The 20,819-nt window shown below is 43.3% G+C and overlaps 1 protein-coding gene across 7 annotated transcripts in view; it reads right to left on the reverse strand.

The window, feature by feature from the left end:
- Positions 1-20,819, reverse strand: part of DGKI (diacylglycerol kinase iota) — a 275,714-nt gene that overhangs the window by 142,797 nt on the left and 112,098 nt on the right. For all 7 annotated transcript variants that reach the window (XM_081212004.1, XM_081212007.1, XM_081212006.1 and 4 more), the window contains exons 2-5: positions 13,506-13,614; positions 6,324-6,419; positions 5,258-5,332; positions 292-348 (exon numbers count right to left, since the gene is read on the reverse strand). In XM_081212004.1, coding sequence (XP_081068130.1) covers positions 292-348; positions 5,258-5,332; positions 6,324-6,419; positions 13,506-13,614 — 337 coding nt within the window. The remainder of the gene's footprint in view (positions 1-291; positions 349-5,257; positions 5,333-6,323; positions 6,420-13,505; positions 13,615-20,819) is intronic.

The raw sequence follows: 20,819 nt of genomic DNA on the forward strand, positions 1-20,819 counted from the left end.
TATTTCAATCTATTGTTTTATATCTGGTGTTAGCCACCCTGAGCCCAGTCTTGGCTGGGGAGGGAGGGGTATAAATAAAATTGTTATTATTATTATTATTAACACTTTCTGGTTTTCAGCCTGGAAGGCTGAGCACCAGGAAAAACTGAAAAGCAGAGAAGCAGTTTCCAAAGCTCCACTGGATCTGAAAGTATCCCTCCGCACACACACACACCCCCCAAGAACGAAGCAGTTGCTTATAGGCCACAATCCTGCAAAGAGACTCATAGGTAACATTCACAAACCACTAACCTCTCTGGGAGATCTAGAACCGCCTTCTCGGAAAGTTGGCTTGCAACGAAAGTTAATCTGCCAGGTGGGAAGCAAGAAGACAGGAGTAATAATGGCAGGCCTATCCCCATGATGAAACAGGCCACCCCTCCAAAGCACCAAAAGAGGTGGTAAAGGGCTGTAACTTAGTTGTAGAGCATCCACTTTGAATGCAGAAAGCCCTAGCTTTGATCCCTAGCGACATCTTCCAGTAGGGCTGCATGAAACCCTTTAGAACCTCTTCCAGATATTGTAGACAGTACTGAGCTAGGTGGACCGGTGGTCTGCCTTCCTAGGCCACTTCCTATGTTCCTATAGTTCCAGGCTCAGTATAGTACAAACTCAGTATAGTACAACGTATAGTACAAACTCAGTATAGTACAAACTCAGTATAGTACAACGTGGACTAGATGGTCCACGTTGGATGGCAATGGATCTCTAGGACTGGGCAGCTGACTGGCGGGAGTACAGGTGATAAGCTTTTTCTGGACCTGGTCCTTGGAGCAGGGGCCTAGTGCCACCACGAAACAGCTGCCCCATTTACTTGCAAGCCACAAGGTGCCTTAGCCAATCCAGCAGGATTGCTGGAGGAATCCTTCGGACCACCTGCCCAGCAGCTGCCAAAATCTAGCAAAGGTGTGCAGTCGTGTGTGCGCAGAGCAATACGTTTGGCACCAGCTTGGCTGCAGGAGTTGCAGGAAGGAGGCGTACAAGATGCCATCCCATCGTCTGAGGGATTCTACTCTGGATTTCTGTGGGGTTCACTCCTTTGCCATTTCTTCTGCCGAAGATATCTCACAAGGAAGCAGAAGTTTAGGATCAGAGCCTTCCTTCTCCAAGATGGGCTACCTTCCCACACTGGTCAGCCCCATTGGTCCCTCACTTCTCTCTACGGCATGTACAGAAACCACCTTCCTGGCTGCTGGGCCCACTATTGGTCTTCTCAACTCTACCAGAGCCTGTCTTCACATGCAAAGGAAGTCCCTAAGTCACCAACAGTTGGAGACCCGTCAGCTACTCTCACCTGGTTGAGCCAGCCAGATGAAGCCATTGTCCATGGTTTGGCTGCTGTCACATGCTTACAGCTTCTAGGAGCCACAGGTGAGAGCTGAGTGCAGGGTAGGGACCAATGGTGAACAAACTATCCCAGAAGGAGGATGACGTATTCCCTACCAGAGGTACTTCTCCTCCCCAAACACCTCATACCCTCCACTGCTCCAGAATTTCAGGCTGGGGTCTTTCCCAGCCCTACCTGGAGATGCTGGGGACTGAACCTGGGACTTTCTGGATACAAAGCAGATGCTCTACCTCTGATTCTTGCCCCCTTCTCTTTAAATGCTCATCATTACAGTTCATGCTTCCCCCCCCCCCCAAAAAAAAAAACCAACAACTCTTAAACATGTCATGCTTTGCATTATGGACAATAAAAACAGCACATCTGCACATCATAAGACAGGACTAAATGCATCTAACGAGGGCTATTGTTAGTTTGCTAGCTAAGTTTTTATGCTGAGGCATTTAACAATTCATAAATCATTTCGTGAACAACATTCATCCCCTCTTGACAGTGACAGATGTGCATATATAGTGTCAGAATTCAAACGCTAATGTCAGCAAAATGCCTGGAAAACCAACATAAAACTCAGGCTTCTGAGGTACTTGTGTCTCTTACAGTGGCATATTGAGCATACTGCTGGAAATCATTAGAAATACACATTCTTCCGAAGCATATAGTAGAGAGGAAAATTGTAGTTTCTGGTGGGAGCCTCTATTATGATATGAGTATGTTGTACATCCTGTATGACACCAAAGCAAGAACTAGATATTGCAAATCAGAGTTGTTGTACAGCTCCCATCATCTCTCACCATTGGTCATGCTGGCTGGGGCTGATGGAAGTTGGAGTCCAATGACATTGCAGGGGTTGGACTAGATGATCCTCAAGGTCCCTTCCAACTCTATAATTCTATGACTCTATGACATCTGGAAGGACACAGTCTCTCCACCTTCAGTTGTTCATCCTGTGTGACAGCCCACCCCGTGGGAGCAAAGTCTGGGTCTAACCCTGTTTCTGAAACCCTGAAGCCTAGAGAGTCACTTTTGCTTGCTTGTTTGTTTCTTAAAATGAAAGTTGAGATTCTGTGACCCAGCAAAAAATACAAGTACTCTTGACCTACATATGGCCTGGAGAATGCATGTCAGCGCGCCCCACTCCAAGCCGTTAAGCCGCCTCAAATGCTACCATTAAGCTTTTGACCCTTCTATAGATCTTGCCAAGATAGGAAAGCTATCTAAATTGTAATCATATTGTTTAAAATTCAGCCTAGATGCTGGGCACTGGGCCAGGCAATGGATTAGCCGCTGCCACAAGATAAAGTTTGAGGCAGATTTATATGCCGGATTGACCTTGGGGTTTCTTTCCTTTATAAACTAACTAACCTGGCTATTTCAGAATCTTTTGTGTCTGGAGGCATGTGGCTCTCCACTAGATGTCATCAGTACTGAACTTGTAGGAAGAAATGATTATAATTCCCTGTAAAGGTCAGCAAGAAAATTCAACCAGCATTTCATTTCAGAACCTGCTGTTCTGCTACCCTCTAATGCTTCCCCTGCTCTGCACAGTAACAGAAAAAAGAAGTCATGTGTATTTTGATGTTACACACATATCCGCCAGTTTTGATTTATGCATCAGATTAGGGCCACATTCACATCATACATTTAAGGCAGGGCCATACCATTTTAAACAGCTATGGCTTCCCCCAAAGAATTCTGGGAGTTGTAGTCTGTTAAGGGTGCTAGGAGTTGTCAGGACTGGAGACTCTTATTTCCCTCCCAGATACGGTTGGCATGTATCCTCTTTTTCCAGGACATGCCCTCCTTTTCAGGATTAAAATTTCTGTCTGGGCAATTTTTTTAATTTGGCAAAATGCCTGGGTTTTTTGGTTTGGTTTTTTGTTTACAGTAACCCAAGAAAAACAAAATAGTGCATTAAACTCAGATCTAAGGCACCCGGCTAAGGTAGTTAGCAGCAGAGAGTCACAACAGAGCAGCATCTTAAATTAGCTTCATACTGTAAAAATCCCTTCTCTTGTGGCTGAACTAAAATGACACTGACTCTGCTACAAGATGTTGGAGAAGAAGTCTGGGAGGGCAAGAGTAAACATTCCCCTGCCCTTAAGGAGAGTCCATATGTACATGTTAAACAGTTTAATTGTTCTGTGCACACTTACGTTCACAAAGATGTGAACATGAGCCCAAATACTTACAGATTACTTACAGAAACATTGTAAAATTAATGAATGTTAGAATGATGTTGGATAGAAATTAAGTGGTTTCCAGCTGTAATGCTTTAAGGGAATATGAAAAAAGGGTTATAAATAGGTAAAAATTTAATGCTATTATTTTTAAGATTAAGATTAGGATAATTAAAGAGGGTAAGGATTTGCTGAATCAACAGATGGAAGTGGAATACAAAAAAGGGAGGTATAAGGAGGTTCGGGAAACAAGCTAAAGGAAAACAAGTAATGGAAAATCTGTGTGTGTGTGTTTTAAACTATTTTTATTTTGTATTTTTGTTATTTTTTATGTTTATATCTTTTTTATTTTGTTGTTATACTTTAAAAAATCTTAATAAACATCTTATATAAAAAAAGAACATGAGCCCAAATACTTTCATGTGGCAAGTGAGTGAACAATATGTATTTATTCTTATTCTTATTCTTATTTTGTTGAAAGTTAAGAACACTGCTACTAGCAATATATCACAGCTTCTATATCCTACATATAGTAGAGGTATTTAAAACGATAGTCGTCATAGCGATCCATAGTTAAAAGTAGAAGTTGGCAAATGTGTCCTCTTTTTTGCTCTTCAAAATATGGCTACCCTACTCCCAGAGCTACAATTTACAGAGTAGTTTAACAAACCAATCCCTTTTCCCAGAGAACTCTGGTGTTTTAGATGAATGGTGTGGATGTGGCCAAAGTCATCTCCAGACCACAAAAGCTTCTGCTACAGTAAATGTGTTAAGGTGCAGCAGAATGAATATACAATAAGGGTCCCTGTGTATCAAACAAAAAGAGCAAACAGACCTTGAAAAATGAAAATATTCTTGTAATGTACTCCTGAAAAGGACAAATATGACAATGAAAAATAGCATTGAAACTAAAAACCAGTTGTTCCATAGCATTATTTTTCATAGTTCTAGTATTATTAATGTTTATTGCGGGGGTTGTAAATTACAAGTACATTTTCATATTGGTGGGTCTTTATGCTGATTGTGTTTAAAATGCCAGGGGTCTCTTTGCTCTCGGTGCAAGAAAGTAATACAGATACACCCCTTTGGATTCATATGATTCCTTATGAAATGGCTTTCCTACATGGATACCAATCCGCTTCCTCCTGGACTCAGAAAAGGAAGCACGCCTGACCAAAAAGAAAAACCACCCCAAAGAAAATCTAACTCTTGCATAATCTGTCCATCCCGATTCTACCCAGTAAGGATTTCTGGGTAACACAAAAACATGAAGATGTAAAATAATATCAGAGATGATTGGGCAGTAGAAAAGCCAATCATTTAATTTGTGGAACAAGCTTCCATAAGCAGGAGCCTAATTCATCACATTGCATTCAGTGCATTCCTGAACAACAAAAACTTTCAGGTAACAAATGATGCAGGTTCCTAGAGACATTGCTTTCCTCTGCAAACCAGTATGGTTGCTCTTCTAGAATTCATCACAACTAAAAGATTCTTCACATTTTCTTTTCTTTTCTTTTTGCAGGAATAGGGGTAGTTTATGATGGATGGAGAATTATTGCTATGGTGAAAAGACCTGGCATTAGCCTTACAGGTCGAAATGTCCTATATAGTAATATTATGCAAGTAAATAACAGGGACCTTTGCCTAAGCTTGTTCCCTGGCACAAATATCCCAGCAGGTGGCACCATCTTACCTTATCTAACTGCTCCATGCATGCATTGTGGACAACAATCTTACAAGCAGCACATTTTCTTCGAAGAGCTGATTTCTGAAATATATATAGTACCCATATGCTCATCAATATAGGAGAAGATAATATGGTGTGAACATTTTTCTTGCTCTTCCACGCTCCCTCCCACTTTTATTCTTGTCATACATTCAAGATTTTCTGCTCCTGGTTGACAGTATGCAATTGGACAATGTGCATTGTTGTCAAAATAATAAAACTTCTACCCTGTCTATTCGCTTCCAAAGGCGACTTGCTCAGTAGTTAGGAAAGAAACATGTGGGTTATAAATAAAAGTACTCGTAAACACTGAATTGCCAAGATGTTTGGACTGAATAGTAAAAGGTTTCAATTGGTGGTTAGAAAGCAGCTTACTCAAAGAGAGTATACAGGCAGGAGTAGCTTGGGAAATGGGACGGAGCAGCTACAATAGCTATCCAACAGGTTGGTCTCTGTTGCTTAATAGGAGTGAGAAGGGAAGAGGCAAAGTGGTGGGGAGGTCAGTGCAGTGCAAATACACCAGCAGAGCCAATCTGGCATTCCTGCTGGTGTGTTTGCACTGTTCTGGCATCCCCACTCGCAAAACCACACCCACCTGCCCATCAGCTGGCGTCTCTGGGGTTCCGTCTTACTGGCTGCTGATTCACCAGCATGTTCCTTGGAGAGGATGCCTTGTCAAAGCAGCCCCTTTCAGCCAGCAAGAGTGATTCCCGCACAGCTGGGTGCTGCTTCCCAAGCTTGTAATCCAAAGCATCATGTTGAAGGAGGTGGTGTTATACAAACAGTTTCCTACTGTATGTGCAGGGATCATGCAGATCATACATAAAACAATTGTGCCGTTATTCCTCTGTGCATTGGGGGAACACATACAGAAGGGAGCAGGGTCAATACAGCAAGCTTTGCCCTGTCCCCCAACTATACACATTCCCTGAATACTTAAATGGATGTACCAATCCATCCCTCAGTCTGTTCACACACCTAAGGCCATATGAAAAATGTGGGTAGAAATTATGGGAGAAAAGGGAACACTTACAGAGAACTTGACCTGGCAGCTCTCCTCCCCCAGGTAGCACAGGTCCCCAGAAACGTTCGTCTCTAGCCAGAGATGTTCGCCATTCACTGCATTTTCCTGAGAAAATGAAAATGTTTTTTCATTCATTCAGTTAGCTACTCAGAGGGATGGGGAAAACCAACCTTCTCTATAGTCATTATCAGTAATGTTTAATAGCAAGAAGACCCAAGGTAAACATTTAAGGAGCTGCCTTCAAATTATAGACCAGATTCTCCCTGATACAGGGTTTTGCAAAGCAAATCTATGCGTGCTTACCTGGAAGAAAGCCCTCTTGGACTCAATTGTTCTTACTTCTGGATAACATTGAAAAGCATATTAAAATACAGGAGTCTCCCTTACTTTATCAAGATCAGCTGTAAGTCTGGTGCAGTTTGGGGATTTTTTGATATTTGCTTGATCATTTATTACATTTTTCAATCTGCTTTTCAAAATGCAAAAAAGCTGCAGTGACAACCAAAAAGCACACTTCTTCTTTTTTTTACAAAAATATAAAACATTCAAGGCACATTGAAAGCCATATTTCATCCACAAGGGTGAAAGCTAAGTTCCATACACAAGGTTCATGTCTGGACTTTACCAGTGTAGCAAAAGCCCAGTGTTCTTTTATTTAACATATTCCCCACTTCTCTTTATGAAGCATAACTTTAGAACTATCAACAGATAGTTCCCTCTGCCCAACATCCTTTGACACATTCATATTGCATATTTCAATTTCTCAATGGTCCCGTCCCCCCCCCCGCTAAACAGAATTTCATTTTCCCACTTCATTCTCAGGGCACCGCAGAGTATCTTTAGGATTGTCCTCTGCATGAGGTTAAATTTACTTCTTGTTGCCAGGTGGCCAGGGGCAACATGTGCTTTTTTCTTTCCAGTAAATATTTCTTCTGCACTTTGCAGCCATGATGCACCATGATGTCTTCCTCCAGGCTTTAATTGAAGCATAGACACCTGTGAAGGCTGCAGAGCCTTTGGGTGAGATGGTGTGTTGAATGAAGGAAGGAAGATTCACAAACACCCCTTGAGCATATCAAAGGTAAGTAAGGTAATTGTGACAAAAATCCTGCACCCATCTATGAGAATTTCACCCAACATTTGATTCATTTTGATTAGGTTTGAATGCAATTGTTTTCCTCATCAACTGATGGAAAATGGTGGTAGTAGTAGTAGTAGTAGTAATAGTAGTGGTAGTAGTAGTAGAAGAGGAGGAGGAGGAGGAGGAGGAGGAGGAGGAGGAGATTTTTTAGCACAGCACTAGTTATAATATATATATATATATATATATATATATATATATATATATATATATATATATATATATGCTTTCGTAGATTTTCACGGGTACAGGAATGCAGGTTTTGGTGTCTTCGGGTGTCTTCCCGTGTAAGAGTTGGGGTGTCTAGGCGACGTTTCGACGAGGTCTCACTCGTCATCTTCAGGCTGGTGCTTTCGGCTTCTTGTTACTAGAACAGAGCAGGGTCTCAGTGTTTGAGTTCCTATAAATACTGTTGAGGGGGTGTGGTGTATAGCCTCCAACGTTCTGGGCAGAGAGGAAGTTCCCAGGTTAATGTGCCTTTTCTTCTTTTGTTCATTAATTACTTGAGGGATATCTTGAGTGATTACTTGAGTGATATTCTGAGTACCACTTAGGAGGGTCATTAGGTGTGGATTAGTTGCTAAAGCTTTCGTGTCTTGACCTCTTGACCTTGTAAAGAGTTTTTCTGAGAAGATGGCTGTACTGCACTTAGTTGTGCTCTGGCTTGGCTTCGTGTATAGGGGCGAGCTGTGGTTTTGTGCCCTGTGCCAGCCAAATCCGTGTAGGGATTGCAGGGGGGTGCAGCATCCGGAGGTGCCACTATGGTTTGGCTACTGGATGGTGTCTGTAATTTATCTGTGGAGAGGGTCTGGGTTTGGGTCTGGTGTGGTTGATTGGAGATGGCGTTCTGTGTGCCTCTGGTTCTGGTGTCGGTTTTTGTGGGGAGGGCTAATTTCCAGATGTCTGGCAGGCGGGACGTGTCGTCACGCTTGTTCATGTTGTGAGGGTGTTTCTCTATCTCGATGGCTTCCATGATTATTCTCTTGTGGTGATGTTCCATGTTAAAGAGCAATTTGGAATCTGCAAAATTAATTTCGTGTCCTGTTTCTTTCATGTGTTGGTAAAGAGAGGAAGTTTTTTCTTCTTTTTTGACGGCATTCTTGTGTTCTGCGATACGTGCATTTATTCGTCTGTTTGTTTGTCCAATGTACGTGGCTGGGCAGACTTTGCAGGGTATTTCATAGACCCCTTGGTTTTCTAACTGGATTTTATCTTTTGGGTTTCTGAGGATATTGGCTATTTTTTGGTTGGTGCAAAAGGCTGTTTTGATATTGTGTTTATGGAGGATTTTGCTAATTTTATCTGTAGTGCCCTTGATATAAGGAAGGAGGGCCATGCCATTGTTTTCTTCTGTGTCTTGGTTTTTGGGGGGTGTTTCTTTTTGGATTAGCTTCGTAACCCTGTTTTGCTGGTATCCGTTGGCGAAGCCAAGCCAGAGCACAACTAGTGCAGTACAGCCATCTTCTCAGAAAAACTCTTTACAAGGTCAAGAGGTCAAGACACGAAAGCTTTAGCAACTAATCCACACCTAATGACCCTCCTAAGTGGTACTCAGAATATCACTCAAGTAATCACTCAAGATATCCCTCAAGTAATTAATGAACAAAAGAAGAAAAGGCACATTAACCTAGGAACTTCCTCTCTGCCCAGAACGTTGGAGGCTATACACCACACCCCCTCAACAGTATTTATAGGAACTCAAACACTGAGATCCTGCTCTGTTCTAGTAACAAGAAGCCGAAAGCACCAGCCTGAAGATGACGAGTGAGACCTCGTCGAAACGTCGCCTAGACACCCCAACTCTTACACGGGAAGACACCCGAAGACACCAAAACCTACATATATATATATATATATATACACATCAATCATTCCAGCATTCATGGGCTCACTTTCTGTTTGTCCCACTCTGCATCCCATAAGGCCCAGAGAGCATCATTGCCTGTCCTGCTCAAAGAGAAGGAAGACACCAACCAATTGTGCTAGTCATAAGGAATGTATCAAATATGCCTACTAGTTTTTATCTGATAACTATCCATTACTTGCTTTTAGGACCACAAAATGGGACACGGGTGGCCCTGTGGGTAAAAGCCTCAGCGCCTAGGACTTGCCGATCGAAAGGTCAGCGGTTCGAATCCCCGCGGCGGGGTGCGCTCCCGTCGCTCGGTCCCAGCGCCTGCCAACCTAGCAGTTCGAAAGCACCCCCAGGTGCAAGTAGATAAATAGGGACCGCTTACTGGCAGGAAGGTAAACGGCGTTTCCGTGTGCTGCTCTGGTGCTGGTTCGCCAGAGCAGCTTCGTCACGCTGGCCACGTGACCCGGAAGTGTCTGCGGACAGCGCTGGCTCCCAGCCTCTAGAGTGAGATGAGCGCACAACCCTAGAGTCTGTCAAGACTGGCCTGTACGGGCAGGGGTACCTTTACCTTTACCTAGGACCACAAAACCCACTATTTATAATAAAACTCAAGAGAAAAGAGACATTTTCGTTCAAGCTTTCCCATCTTTGCATACCCAAAAGGCAGATCAGAAAGCATGAAATGCCAAAACCATGTATAAAATCTGAATGTAGGGTTGAATTCATGGGTAGACATTATTTGCCAAAGGCATTACATGGTACTTTTTTGAAATGTGCTGTGGGAATTGCTAATGGTCAGAAGCAGTTAAGGCTTTCGTTCTTCACATCTGACAGGTTGCGCCTCCAGCAAGTCTGTGCTTCAAGATTTTTGTGTGCATCTATAGACTGGCCTTCCCCACCTTGGTGCCCTCCAGACATTTTGGACCATCCTTGCTAGAACGTTTGGATTTTTAGTCCCAAACATCTGGAGGGCATCAGGCTAGAGAAGGATGATCTATACATGGTGGCTTCTGGATTCTTTTTGGCTGGTGAGGGAGAAGGTGCCTACACTGTGTCTCTGAAGAACATCCCATGGTCACCTGAGCTTTCTTTGGAACCTTGGTCCCAGGGTATGGTCTGAAGGCACATGAAGCCACCACAAAGCCACCTGGGTCAATGGCAGGATGGGTGACCACCTTGGAATTACATGTTCCCAGGTAGGTTCCAAGATTGGGGGGGAAAGTGATCTATAACTAACTAATATTAAGCTGAGGATATTTATTTTCAAACAATCATAACCCAGAATAATAATAATGCAGCTTAAAGGGGATTCCAGCTTCCTTCCTGCCATAATACCAGCTTAATTTCAAACAAAAAAAATATGATGTTCTGCTTTAAGCAAAGAGAATCCAGAACTGCAACATGATACAAAATGCATTGATCACGCCTAATAGTTTGGCTTCTGCACTGCAAAAAAAAAAGTCACGAGCAATATTGTTGCTTTCCAACCAGATGGCGTCCAACAGCAGATTACTTTCAATTAACTGTGCAGCTTTGTGTCTTTCTAAACCATTTTCAATATACTGATAGTTTCAGTGTGCTGAAAGAGGAATTTATCTTACTATAAAAGTAGCTCATTAAAGAAATGGAGCAGACTAGTGAGGAAAAGGACAAATTCTTACTCCATTTCAGCAAATCCTTTTACTTGCTCTGTGGAGTAGCTTTTTCCAGAACAACATTATTTAAACTATATATAGTTGGTCAGAAAAACGTATAGCAACCAGGCCATCAAATCTATATTTTAAAGAGAAGATTTAAAACAATATTTACTTTGAAAAGAGTCTATCTGCCTTTCCTTATTCTAGTGCACATCGTTTCTTCATTACATCCCTAGCTAGATTTTTTTCTAAAGGTAAGAATGGCCTATTTCTACAATCCAGTTGGGAAGACATCTCGTTTCTCTTCATGCAGGCGTCCTTGAAAAGGTGAGAGCACTGGATTCTCAATTGCCCTTGTAAATTACACCACCATTCCCAAGAGGGGAAACGTAAAAGGGTGCTTCGTCAAGAGCCTATTATGTTGGTCCTCCGCAGTCAAATATAGCTTCCTAGGCCACTGAAGGTACAATTTAAATTGTGCTATTTTTTTCAGCCAACAGACCTATCAATGCTTAAACTTAGAAACTGCCATATTTCCTTATGTCCTGTCATGATCCCTGTGATCAGCCAAGAGTGACCTCTCAGTCAGAATATCCATTGTAATATTCACCTGAATGGCAAAGAAAGACAGCAGAGAGAGGCAAGTTTATCTTTACTACTTCCACCAATTGACATCCAGGAGGGATGTTACAGTTGCCCCCTATCTGAATAAGCTATATTCCCCAGATATATAGCTTTCTTCTTTAAAAACAGCCTCTGGTCTTTGTAGAACCCAAGATCATGAAGCTGAGCCTGTGAGCAGGGTTCTCTTCATTCATTTTGGGATAAGCCAGACTGTTCCAGACTTTTAAAATTTATATTTATCTCACCTTCCCTCCCAGAAGTTCAGTCTGGAACACCTCCCCATTCCCCATTTTATGCTAAGAGCAATGCTGTGAGGTAGGTCAGGTTGAGAGATGGCAATGGGCCCAAGGGTACCTAGGGAGCTTCATGGTGGAGTGAAGATTTAAACACTGGTATTCCAGGTCTTAGTTCAACACACTGTAACAATTACATCACATGGATGCTCTCGCTCTCATTTTAGTTAATGAATGAGGTCACAGCAATTACTGACGTTTAGGAAAGAAGATCTACACAATTAGACAAAGGCAATGTGTGCACTCCCATTTATTCTGTATTCAGTTCACTCTCACTGCTGGTTTGGAAAACGGTGTACAGTGGATGCTCGGGTTGCGAACGTGATCCGTGTGGGATGCACGTTCGCAATCTGCAGTGTCCACAAGCCACAGTGGCACGTCTGCGGACACACGGGTTGCGGTTCAGCGCTTCTGCATATGCGCAAAGCGTGATTTAGCTGAAACCCGGAAGTAACCCGTTCCGGTACTTCCGGGTTTCAGCGGTCCGTAACCTGAAAAAAATGCAACCTGAAGTGTCTGTAACCCGAGGTATGACTGTACACACTATGTTAGACCCAATCCATATCCTGTATCTGTCCTGTAATTTATTATGAAGTACTACTTTTTCATGTCTTTCCTGCTTTGATCTGAACAGAGTAAAAGAATGACCTAACTTTAAGCCGGTCAAATGCCCTCCAATGTTTTGGGAGAGCAAATTGGCGTGCACGCCCTACACCATTCCACCACTCCTGTCGTTCGCCTGCTCACTCGCGCCCACCTCCGCTACTGCCCACCCACTCACCCCATCCCTCAAGCACCCACTCACTGCCATCTGTCTACTCCCTCCCTCACCGTCCCCCCTCCTGACCACTTGCCAGCTGCCATTTCCCACCAACCCATCACCTCTGCCACTGCCGCCTTGGCCAACACTATCATGGCCTCAGGAGAAGCCACTGCAGCCTTGGGGGAGGCTGGCACATCCTCAGTTGAAGCCAGTGTGGCCAGCCCAACCGACACCAACACCAGTGTAATTCCAGAAGCCAGCTTCCAGAAGTGTTGTGACGGAACGAGGAAGAAGAGTGGCAACGTGTGGGAGCAATCTAGGTCTGCTTCTGTTTTTTGGCCCTGCACCCTGGTGTGAGCCAATTGACTCGCACCACAGGGCAGGATGTAAAAACGCCCATCTTTTGGTCCTGTGCATTTGTCAGTCCAAGGTGTCCTGCTTAAAATGAGACACCTGTGCAATATGTAATGTGTGAAAATTCAAAGGGAATGTTACAGGGACACACCCTTTGCCCACAGAAGATTAATGTTGGTTCGTTTTAAGTCTTTTGTGAGGGTCTTCCTTGATGGAGAAGTGATTGCCAATAGAAAAAAAATTAGGTATCTGGGATCTTAAAGTAGCTGTGACTGGACAAAAGCTGCCCCTACCTGGCTCCCAAATGCAAAGGTATCAGGAAAGAAAGGAGACTAACTCAGCTATTATACCCTGTCTACATAAAGAAGACATTCTAGAGGTTTCCTGCCATGCAACGCTCTTCAATCATTCAAACACCAACCTACAGTTATTTGAACTCTGTCTACTAGAAATGTCAACCAAGCTATTATTTGAGCCAAGGACATAACAGTACTAAATATCCAGAACAAAAAAGAAACACCTACACTCCATTCTAGTGCCATTCTGAGCTCCTTCACTGGGCCGTTGGTGATGGCAATGTTGAGGTTTTGAACAGGAGCCAAATGCTGAAGGCCGGATCTGGAAATTGCTTTCCTGCAAGAAGAAAAAAGAAGGAAGCTGTATAACTGAAGCTATAATTCCAGATTATTTCATTTTACCCTTATTAATCTATACATAGGAAACCAAGGAATGTACAGTTGAATAATTCATTGTTCCACAAACAGTGTAGGTAATGACTCTTCCATGGATTCTGTGTAATAATAATATTTTATTTATTTATACCCCGCCCATCTGGCTGGGCTTCCCCAGCCACTCTGGGCGGCTTCCAACAAAATATTAAAATACAGTAATCCATCAAACATTAAAAGCTTCCCTAAACAGGGCTGCCTTCAGGTGTCTTCTAAAAGTCTGGTAGTTGTTGTTCTCTTTGACATCTGGTGGGAGGACGTTCCACAGGGCAGGTGACACTACCGAGAAGGCCCTCTGCCTGGTTCCCTGTAACTTGGCTTCTCACAGTGAGGGAACCACCAGAAGGCCCTCAGGGCTGGACCTCAGTGTCGAGGTAGAACGATGGGGGGGGGGCGTCTTCCTTCTGGATAGGCTGCACAGGATTGCACTGCTCAACCCTTTCCATACATTCAATATCTGTGAATGGTGGTTGGGTGGGGGGTGGAGAGCTGCTGGTGTACTAATGGATCTGTGATCTGGACCTGCTTCCATCCACTCTGGGAAAATCCCAGATCAATCCAAATTGGCCTGATTTGCTCTGGGATCTTTGATATGTCCAATGCCAGTGCACATCCTCTACAGACACAATAGCAGTGTTTCAGGGAAATGGAATAATGATTCATTTCATAACTACCATTCAGTAAAGTAAAACATTCAATTAAAAGAAAAACATTTCAGCCAAGAGCAAGAAACTAAAAATAGTTACAATAACTATGAACAAACAATATAGCAATATACAATGAACAATTATAACACAATGTGTGTATTTAAATATAAAGATACACAGAGACACATCTTCTCTATTTTCTGCAATAGGCTTTAGCTAGGCTGATGTTCTGGCTCACCCACAATATGAACCTGAAACATTTTCTACTTCTCTTGGCTTAAAAGAGATAAATGTGACTTCCTGAAAATGCTACAAATGCTGTTGGGTGGAGCGTCACCCAAAGGCACTTCCAACATAGCTAGGATGGAAAGCCAAACAATCCCAAGGCCAGTAACTGCAGCCTCGACCTCTAACCTCTCTAGTGGACATTCAGCATGTTCACATTACTCATGCCAAGGCTCTCTGTATCCCTGCACCCATCCTGTTCTATTTATGTATTGCAATGATGCAAATGCCTGTCGCCTGTTTCTTCTTCTCTTTCTGTACTTCTAACTCAGGCGTTGCCAACATGAAACTCTGATGATGCTGTTGGACTCCAACTCCTTTCCAAGCCCCAGCCAACACAGCCGATGGTCCGGGATGATGGGAGCTGTAGTCCAACAACATCTGGAAGGCAAGATGCTGGCGATTCTGATCTAGAATATGTAGTTGACAGTCTTGTACTGCTAGTGGAAGCCCATGCAAGGACTTCTCCTAGCGCAACCAGGCTTCCCTCATCCCATCCCACCCCACCATCCTCTACCTGCACCCCCAAATGGGCTCAGTCAGGAGAACCTTCAGAACAGGGGAGGAGAGACCTTGTTCCATCAGGAAAGCAGAAAGCCTTGCGCTGATGGAGCTATCTCCTTAGGCCTGTGCTGAATCCCTCCCACTGTGCCCAAGCAGAATTAATGTGTACAGTGGTGCCCCGCAAGACGAAATTAATTCGTTCCGCAATTTTTGCCATCTAACGAATTTTTCTTCTTGCGAAGCACGGTTTAAACGGTTTAACAAAGTCGCAAGACGTTTTCGTCTTGCGAAGCAAGCCCATAGGGGAATTCGTCTTGCGAGGCAAATCGCGAATGAAAAAACCTTTCGTCTAGCGAGTTTTTTGTCTTGCGAGGCATTCGTCTTGCGGGGCACCACTGTACTTGATGCGCACAGTACAAAATGCCCTTCTCTCCACTGTTGAAACAATTCTTTAAGTCCAGCTGCGCAAGACGGGTCCTTCACTGTCTAATAACAACGTTGCCTTCCCATTACAATGGATTGGTTTGAATTATCTTTTGGGTTACAAGTAACTGGGAAATCAAGACACAATCTCTGAGATTGCACTCACCAAGAGAGGGCAGACAGAGCCAATTTATACATTATGAATTGGCCCTGAAATGTGCCACTAACACATGAGGAGTGTACAGAGAAGGCAGAAGTAATAGCAGCAGCTTCTGTGAGCAGAAATTCCCTGACCCTTCATGTGCCCCATGCATGGAAGGGGTTTTCCATGCGCAGAACACTATGCGCACAACCAGAATGGACCAGCAAACAGTTACATCAACAGTTAATTTACAGTTAATTAACAGTTACCGTTAATTTTTGCACTTATCCAAACTGATTCTTCCTGTGTTCATTGGACCATTTTAAACAAGCAGGGGGAGAGGATACCCGCCCAACATATTTCTCTCCTCATCGCTGGCCCAGGACAATTTGCTGCCTGAAGCGGAGTCTAAAAGGCACCCCCACTACCACCATGGCAAATATTTTAAAACAAGGTCTGGGAACATTTTTCAGTCCAAAGGTTACATTGCCTCATGAGCAGCCTTTCAGAGTCCACACAGCACTCTCCTTCCAGGCAAGCAAGACAGTTAAAGGACACTCTCCAGCCAGGTAAAAAGGAGTGTGCAGAATCAGGCCAGTGAGGGGTGTGACAGGAGTGTGTCCTAGGCTGAGACCTGTGGGCCAGGTGGCAAGGCCTGGGAGGCTACATTTGACTCCCAAATCTAAGGTTTCCCAACCCTGCTTTAAAAGGTCTTGCCACACCCTGCACCTTCTACCTAACTTATGGGGCACGAAAGGTGATACAGCTGGTAGCCATTTTAGGCATGTCCAATCGATGCTTGACCACTGATGCCCAGGTCCTTTGGGACCCAGAAGAGTGGGAATGGGGGCAGAAAGGGGTGGGGCGGGAGCTGAATAGGGTGGGATGGGGTGGGCTTATGCATGCCCTGTCAATGCGTGTAGGGGCCCGGAACAAAACCCCCTTACAAAATGGTCGCTGCCTGTATATAAATATATCTACAAATAAATAAACTCTCCCTTTTCTTTCATGGTGCCAATGGAAGCAGATTTCATCCACTTGCTGTGCAAAAGCCCGATCCTTCTCTTCTTTGCTTTCTTGTTTTGAACAACCAAGGTCAAACATACCTAATGTCTCTTAATGGGGACATTTGACTCCCTCTCAGTTCCATTTCTTTAAAACAGGGGTGACGAACACAGTGCCCTCAAGACAGCTTTGCTGGACTACAAGTCCCCTCATGCCTGATCATTGCTCATGCTGGCTAGGACCAATGGCATACCCTCCAATATTTCTCCCATGAAAACAGTGACGTCCCATTCCATAATGATAATGTTACTATTTACACCCCACACATCTTATTGGGTTGCCCCAGCCACACAGGGCAGCTTCCAACATATATAAAAACATAATAAAACATTAAACATTAAGGGGGGGACCCTTCCCTATACAGGATTGCTTTCAGACAGCTCGGAAGTCAGATAACTCCATACCATCCAACATTTCTCCAATGAAAATAAGGACATCATAAGGAAAAGTGGAGACGTGGGTGGCGCTGTGGGTTAAATCACAGAGCCTAGGGCTTGCCAATCAGAAGGTCGGCAGTTTGAATCCCCGCGATGGGGTGAGCTCCCGTTGCTCGGTCTCTGCTCCTGCCAACCTAACAGTTTAAAAGCACATCAAAGTGCAAGTAGATAAACAGGTACCGCTCCGGCGGGAAGCTAAACGGTGTTTCTGTGCACTGCTCTGGTTTGCCAGAAGCGGCTTAGTCATGCTGGCCACATGACCCGGAAGCTGTACACCGGCTCCCTCAGCCTGTAAAGCGAGATGAGCACCGCATCCCCAGAGTCGGCAACGACTGGACCTAATGGCCGGGGGTCCCCTTACCTTACCCTTAAGGAAAAGTGGGACATTCCAGGATCAAATCAGAAACCAGGATGGCTTCTCTAAATCAGGGATGTCCCTGAAAAATAGGGTCTGAGGTGGGAATTGTAGTCCACCATTAATTCTGGAGTTTATATAATTTGGTATTTGAATGGTTGGTATTAGGAATTGTATTATAATTTGGCATTGATATAATGCGGCTATTACTGGATTATTGTAATTGAAAACTAATAAAAATTATAATTTAAAAAAAACAACAGCATTCTTTCTGGAGAGCATCATGTTGGCTACCCTTGGTCTAGATTAAAACGTTAGCTGCCACTTTGACAAACAAGCAAACGAAAAGGCTAATAAGCAGTACTTCTGTCTTGGCAACACAAAGCAATGCAGCAGAACTTGTGATTGACAGACATAACCCCATTCCAACTGTATGTCATAAGGCCTAAGCATTCTAACAGTGCCTCCCCGCCCCCCAAAGAAAAACAAACAGGTTTTCTTTCACAATAGCATTCCAGTAATACAATAGCTATTTACAAATGGCCATCTGTCAAGGCTTCTTTAGCTGTGATTCCTGCTTTGCAGGGTCTTGGACTAGGTGGTCCTTGGGATCTCTTCCAATCCGACAATTCTGTGAAATTGTATAAATCTCTCAAACTAGGTAGCACTAAAGGTCAGGAGTTCCAGGGCATGCACGAAAAGCCAGATTGAGAGAGAAAGAGGCACTCGTTAAATAACACATTTCCAAATATATTTCTTTGCCACCTCATTATCATCCAGCTGGCTTTCTGTACTACAGTATGTCGGAGAAATGTCTGCTTTATTAGCAATGTTCTAGCACACCAGCCCAGTAGAGACATCACCTTGCCAACAAAGGTCCGTATAGTTAAAGCTATGGTTTTCCCAGTAGTGATGTATGGAAGTGAGAGCTGGACCATAAAGAAGGCTGATCACCGAAGAATTGATGCTTTTGAATTATGGTGCTGGAAGAGAGTCTTGAGAGTCCCATGGACTGCAAGAAGATCAAACCTACCCATTCTGAAGGAAATCAGCCCTGAATGCTCACTGGAAGGACAGGTCCTGAAGCTGAGGCTCCAATACTTTGGCCACCAGAGAAGACTCCCTGGAAAAGACCCTGATGTTGGGAAAGATTGAGGGCACAAGGAGAAGGGGATGACAGAGGACGAGATGGTTGGATAGTGTTCGTGAAGCTACCAGCATGAGTTTGACCAAACTGCAGGAGGCAGTGGAAGACAGGATTGCCTGGCATGCTCTGGTCCATGGGGTCATGAAGAGTCAGACATGACTAAACGACTAAACAACAACAAAGCACACCAGCCCACTTTGGATGAAACAATAAACTATAGCTGGTCATTATGAGAATCCTTTGGATCAATTCATGGGTGGGCTTGCTACTTGCTCTCCCTTCTCCTCTTCCTCTCATAATGGAAGCAAATGTAAAATTTCTGGTTATGGTTTGGCGCAAGTATTTTTCCCTTTTCATCCAAATACAGGAAACTATGGTTTGTACAAACCATAGTTAAATAACATACCAGGATGGAAACCCTCCACCTGTTGCCATTAGGGAGAGTTTGAATGTGCCTTTCCTCCCTCTGTGACAATAATGACTATATTAGGGCTGTAACCCTTGATCAATTTTAGAGTAATTGACTACAAAACTTTTAAACTGACTAACAGGTCATGCCTGATTAATGAAGCAACTTACATACTTACAGAAATTGCAGGTGCCTGCACTATCTTAGAAGAGGCATTCCCCATGTACATATGTCATCTAAAAATATTCAGAACTATTGTTTTAGTTCTTTAAAAGTAGATGCAGAGTTAATCAAACAACTAAAACTAATTTAATTAGATGACTAAAAATCACCCTTAATTGGGTGAAACCATTACTATATATTGATTGCAGTAAGCCTTTAAGAAAAATCAATTACTCAATTCCAACCCCCATCATTCCTGGCTGTTGGCCTTGTTGGCTGTGACTGATGGAAGTACTGTAGTATCTAGACAGGTTCCCCACTCCCTGTTCTAAAGTGAGTTGCATTCAATTCTATTAATTAGCAGCCCTAGGGGACTGAGTAACAGAAGGAAAATGATAAATAATAAAAGTGAATAATTAGCAAGGTAAATTCTGCAGCCAATATCATTCCCAGAATCACTGTTAAAAGAATTACTGTGGCTGCATTATTTGCCACAGCTCATCCAAAATCAAATCCTGAACTGGATTTCACGGGCATCCAAATGTCTACCCAGCCTCCAACAATAAGCTATCAATGAACCGTGGCCAGCTAAGGTAAACATGTCTGATGAATGGCTACAGGTGGTCCTATGTCACACCTCAGATACAATTTCAGGTCAGGATTAGAAGTGGGTGAACTTCTTGTAACAATACCTCAACACTGGCTGAGACCTCTTGAAAGGTGATCTAGTGATGATGTACTTTCCAAGAGCACACTTGGCTATGTTTCTCCAGAAACAACTTACGTAAATCTGCCAGGTAAGGATTTATGGTTCTGAATCAGGAGGTAAACAATGCTGGACTGTTATGGAAACATTTCTAAATCAATTTGTACTTTAAGACTTCCGGCTGAGATATGGGTTGCATGACAGCCTCAACATAACAAAACAAAAAGGCTCCTTCAAATCCATTGCTTTTCAGGCTACAGATTTGGGGATGGGCTCAGCAGCACTGCAGGAGTAAGAAGTAAGAAGTAAAAGAAGTAAGAAATTTGATTCTGAACTGATTTTAGAATTTACTTCAATTAATTGACTGTGGCTTTATGTAAACTCTGCTATTTTTACTATTGTTAGCCGCTCTGAGCCCAGCTTTGGCTGGGGAGAGCGGGATATAAATAAATTATTATTATTATTATTATTATTATTATTATTATTATTATTATTATTATTATGTTGAATTTGCCAGTGTTACCCTCATGCTGACATCTTCTTGAAAGAAACATTGGAGGGTGAAAATTCTGCTACCCCCCAAGTCCCCTGTTTCAGAGCGTGTGTGTGTGTGTGTGTGTGTGTGTATCGCAGAATAACTTCTGGATTGGGAGTAATCTGGTGATTGCCAAATGTCCAAGAGCACTCTGCTTGCCCTAGCCTAAGAGTAGCCAATGCTATATCATCAGACTACAATTCCCATCAGCCCTGACCATTGGCCATGTTAGATGGGGCTAATATTTGATGTCCAACAAAATCTGGAGTGCACCGTGTTCGCTACCCCTGCCC

Source organism: Podarcis bocagei (assembly GCF_964188305.1).
Source record: "Podarcis bocagei genome assembly, chromosome: 10".
Classification (NCBI taxonomy): Eukaryota; Metazoa; Chordata; class Lepidosauria; order Squamata; family Lacertidae; genus Podarcis; species Podarcis bocagei.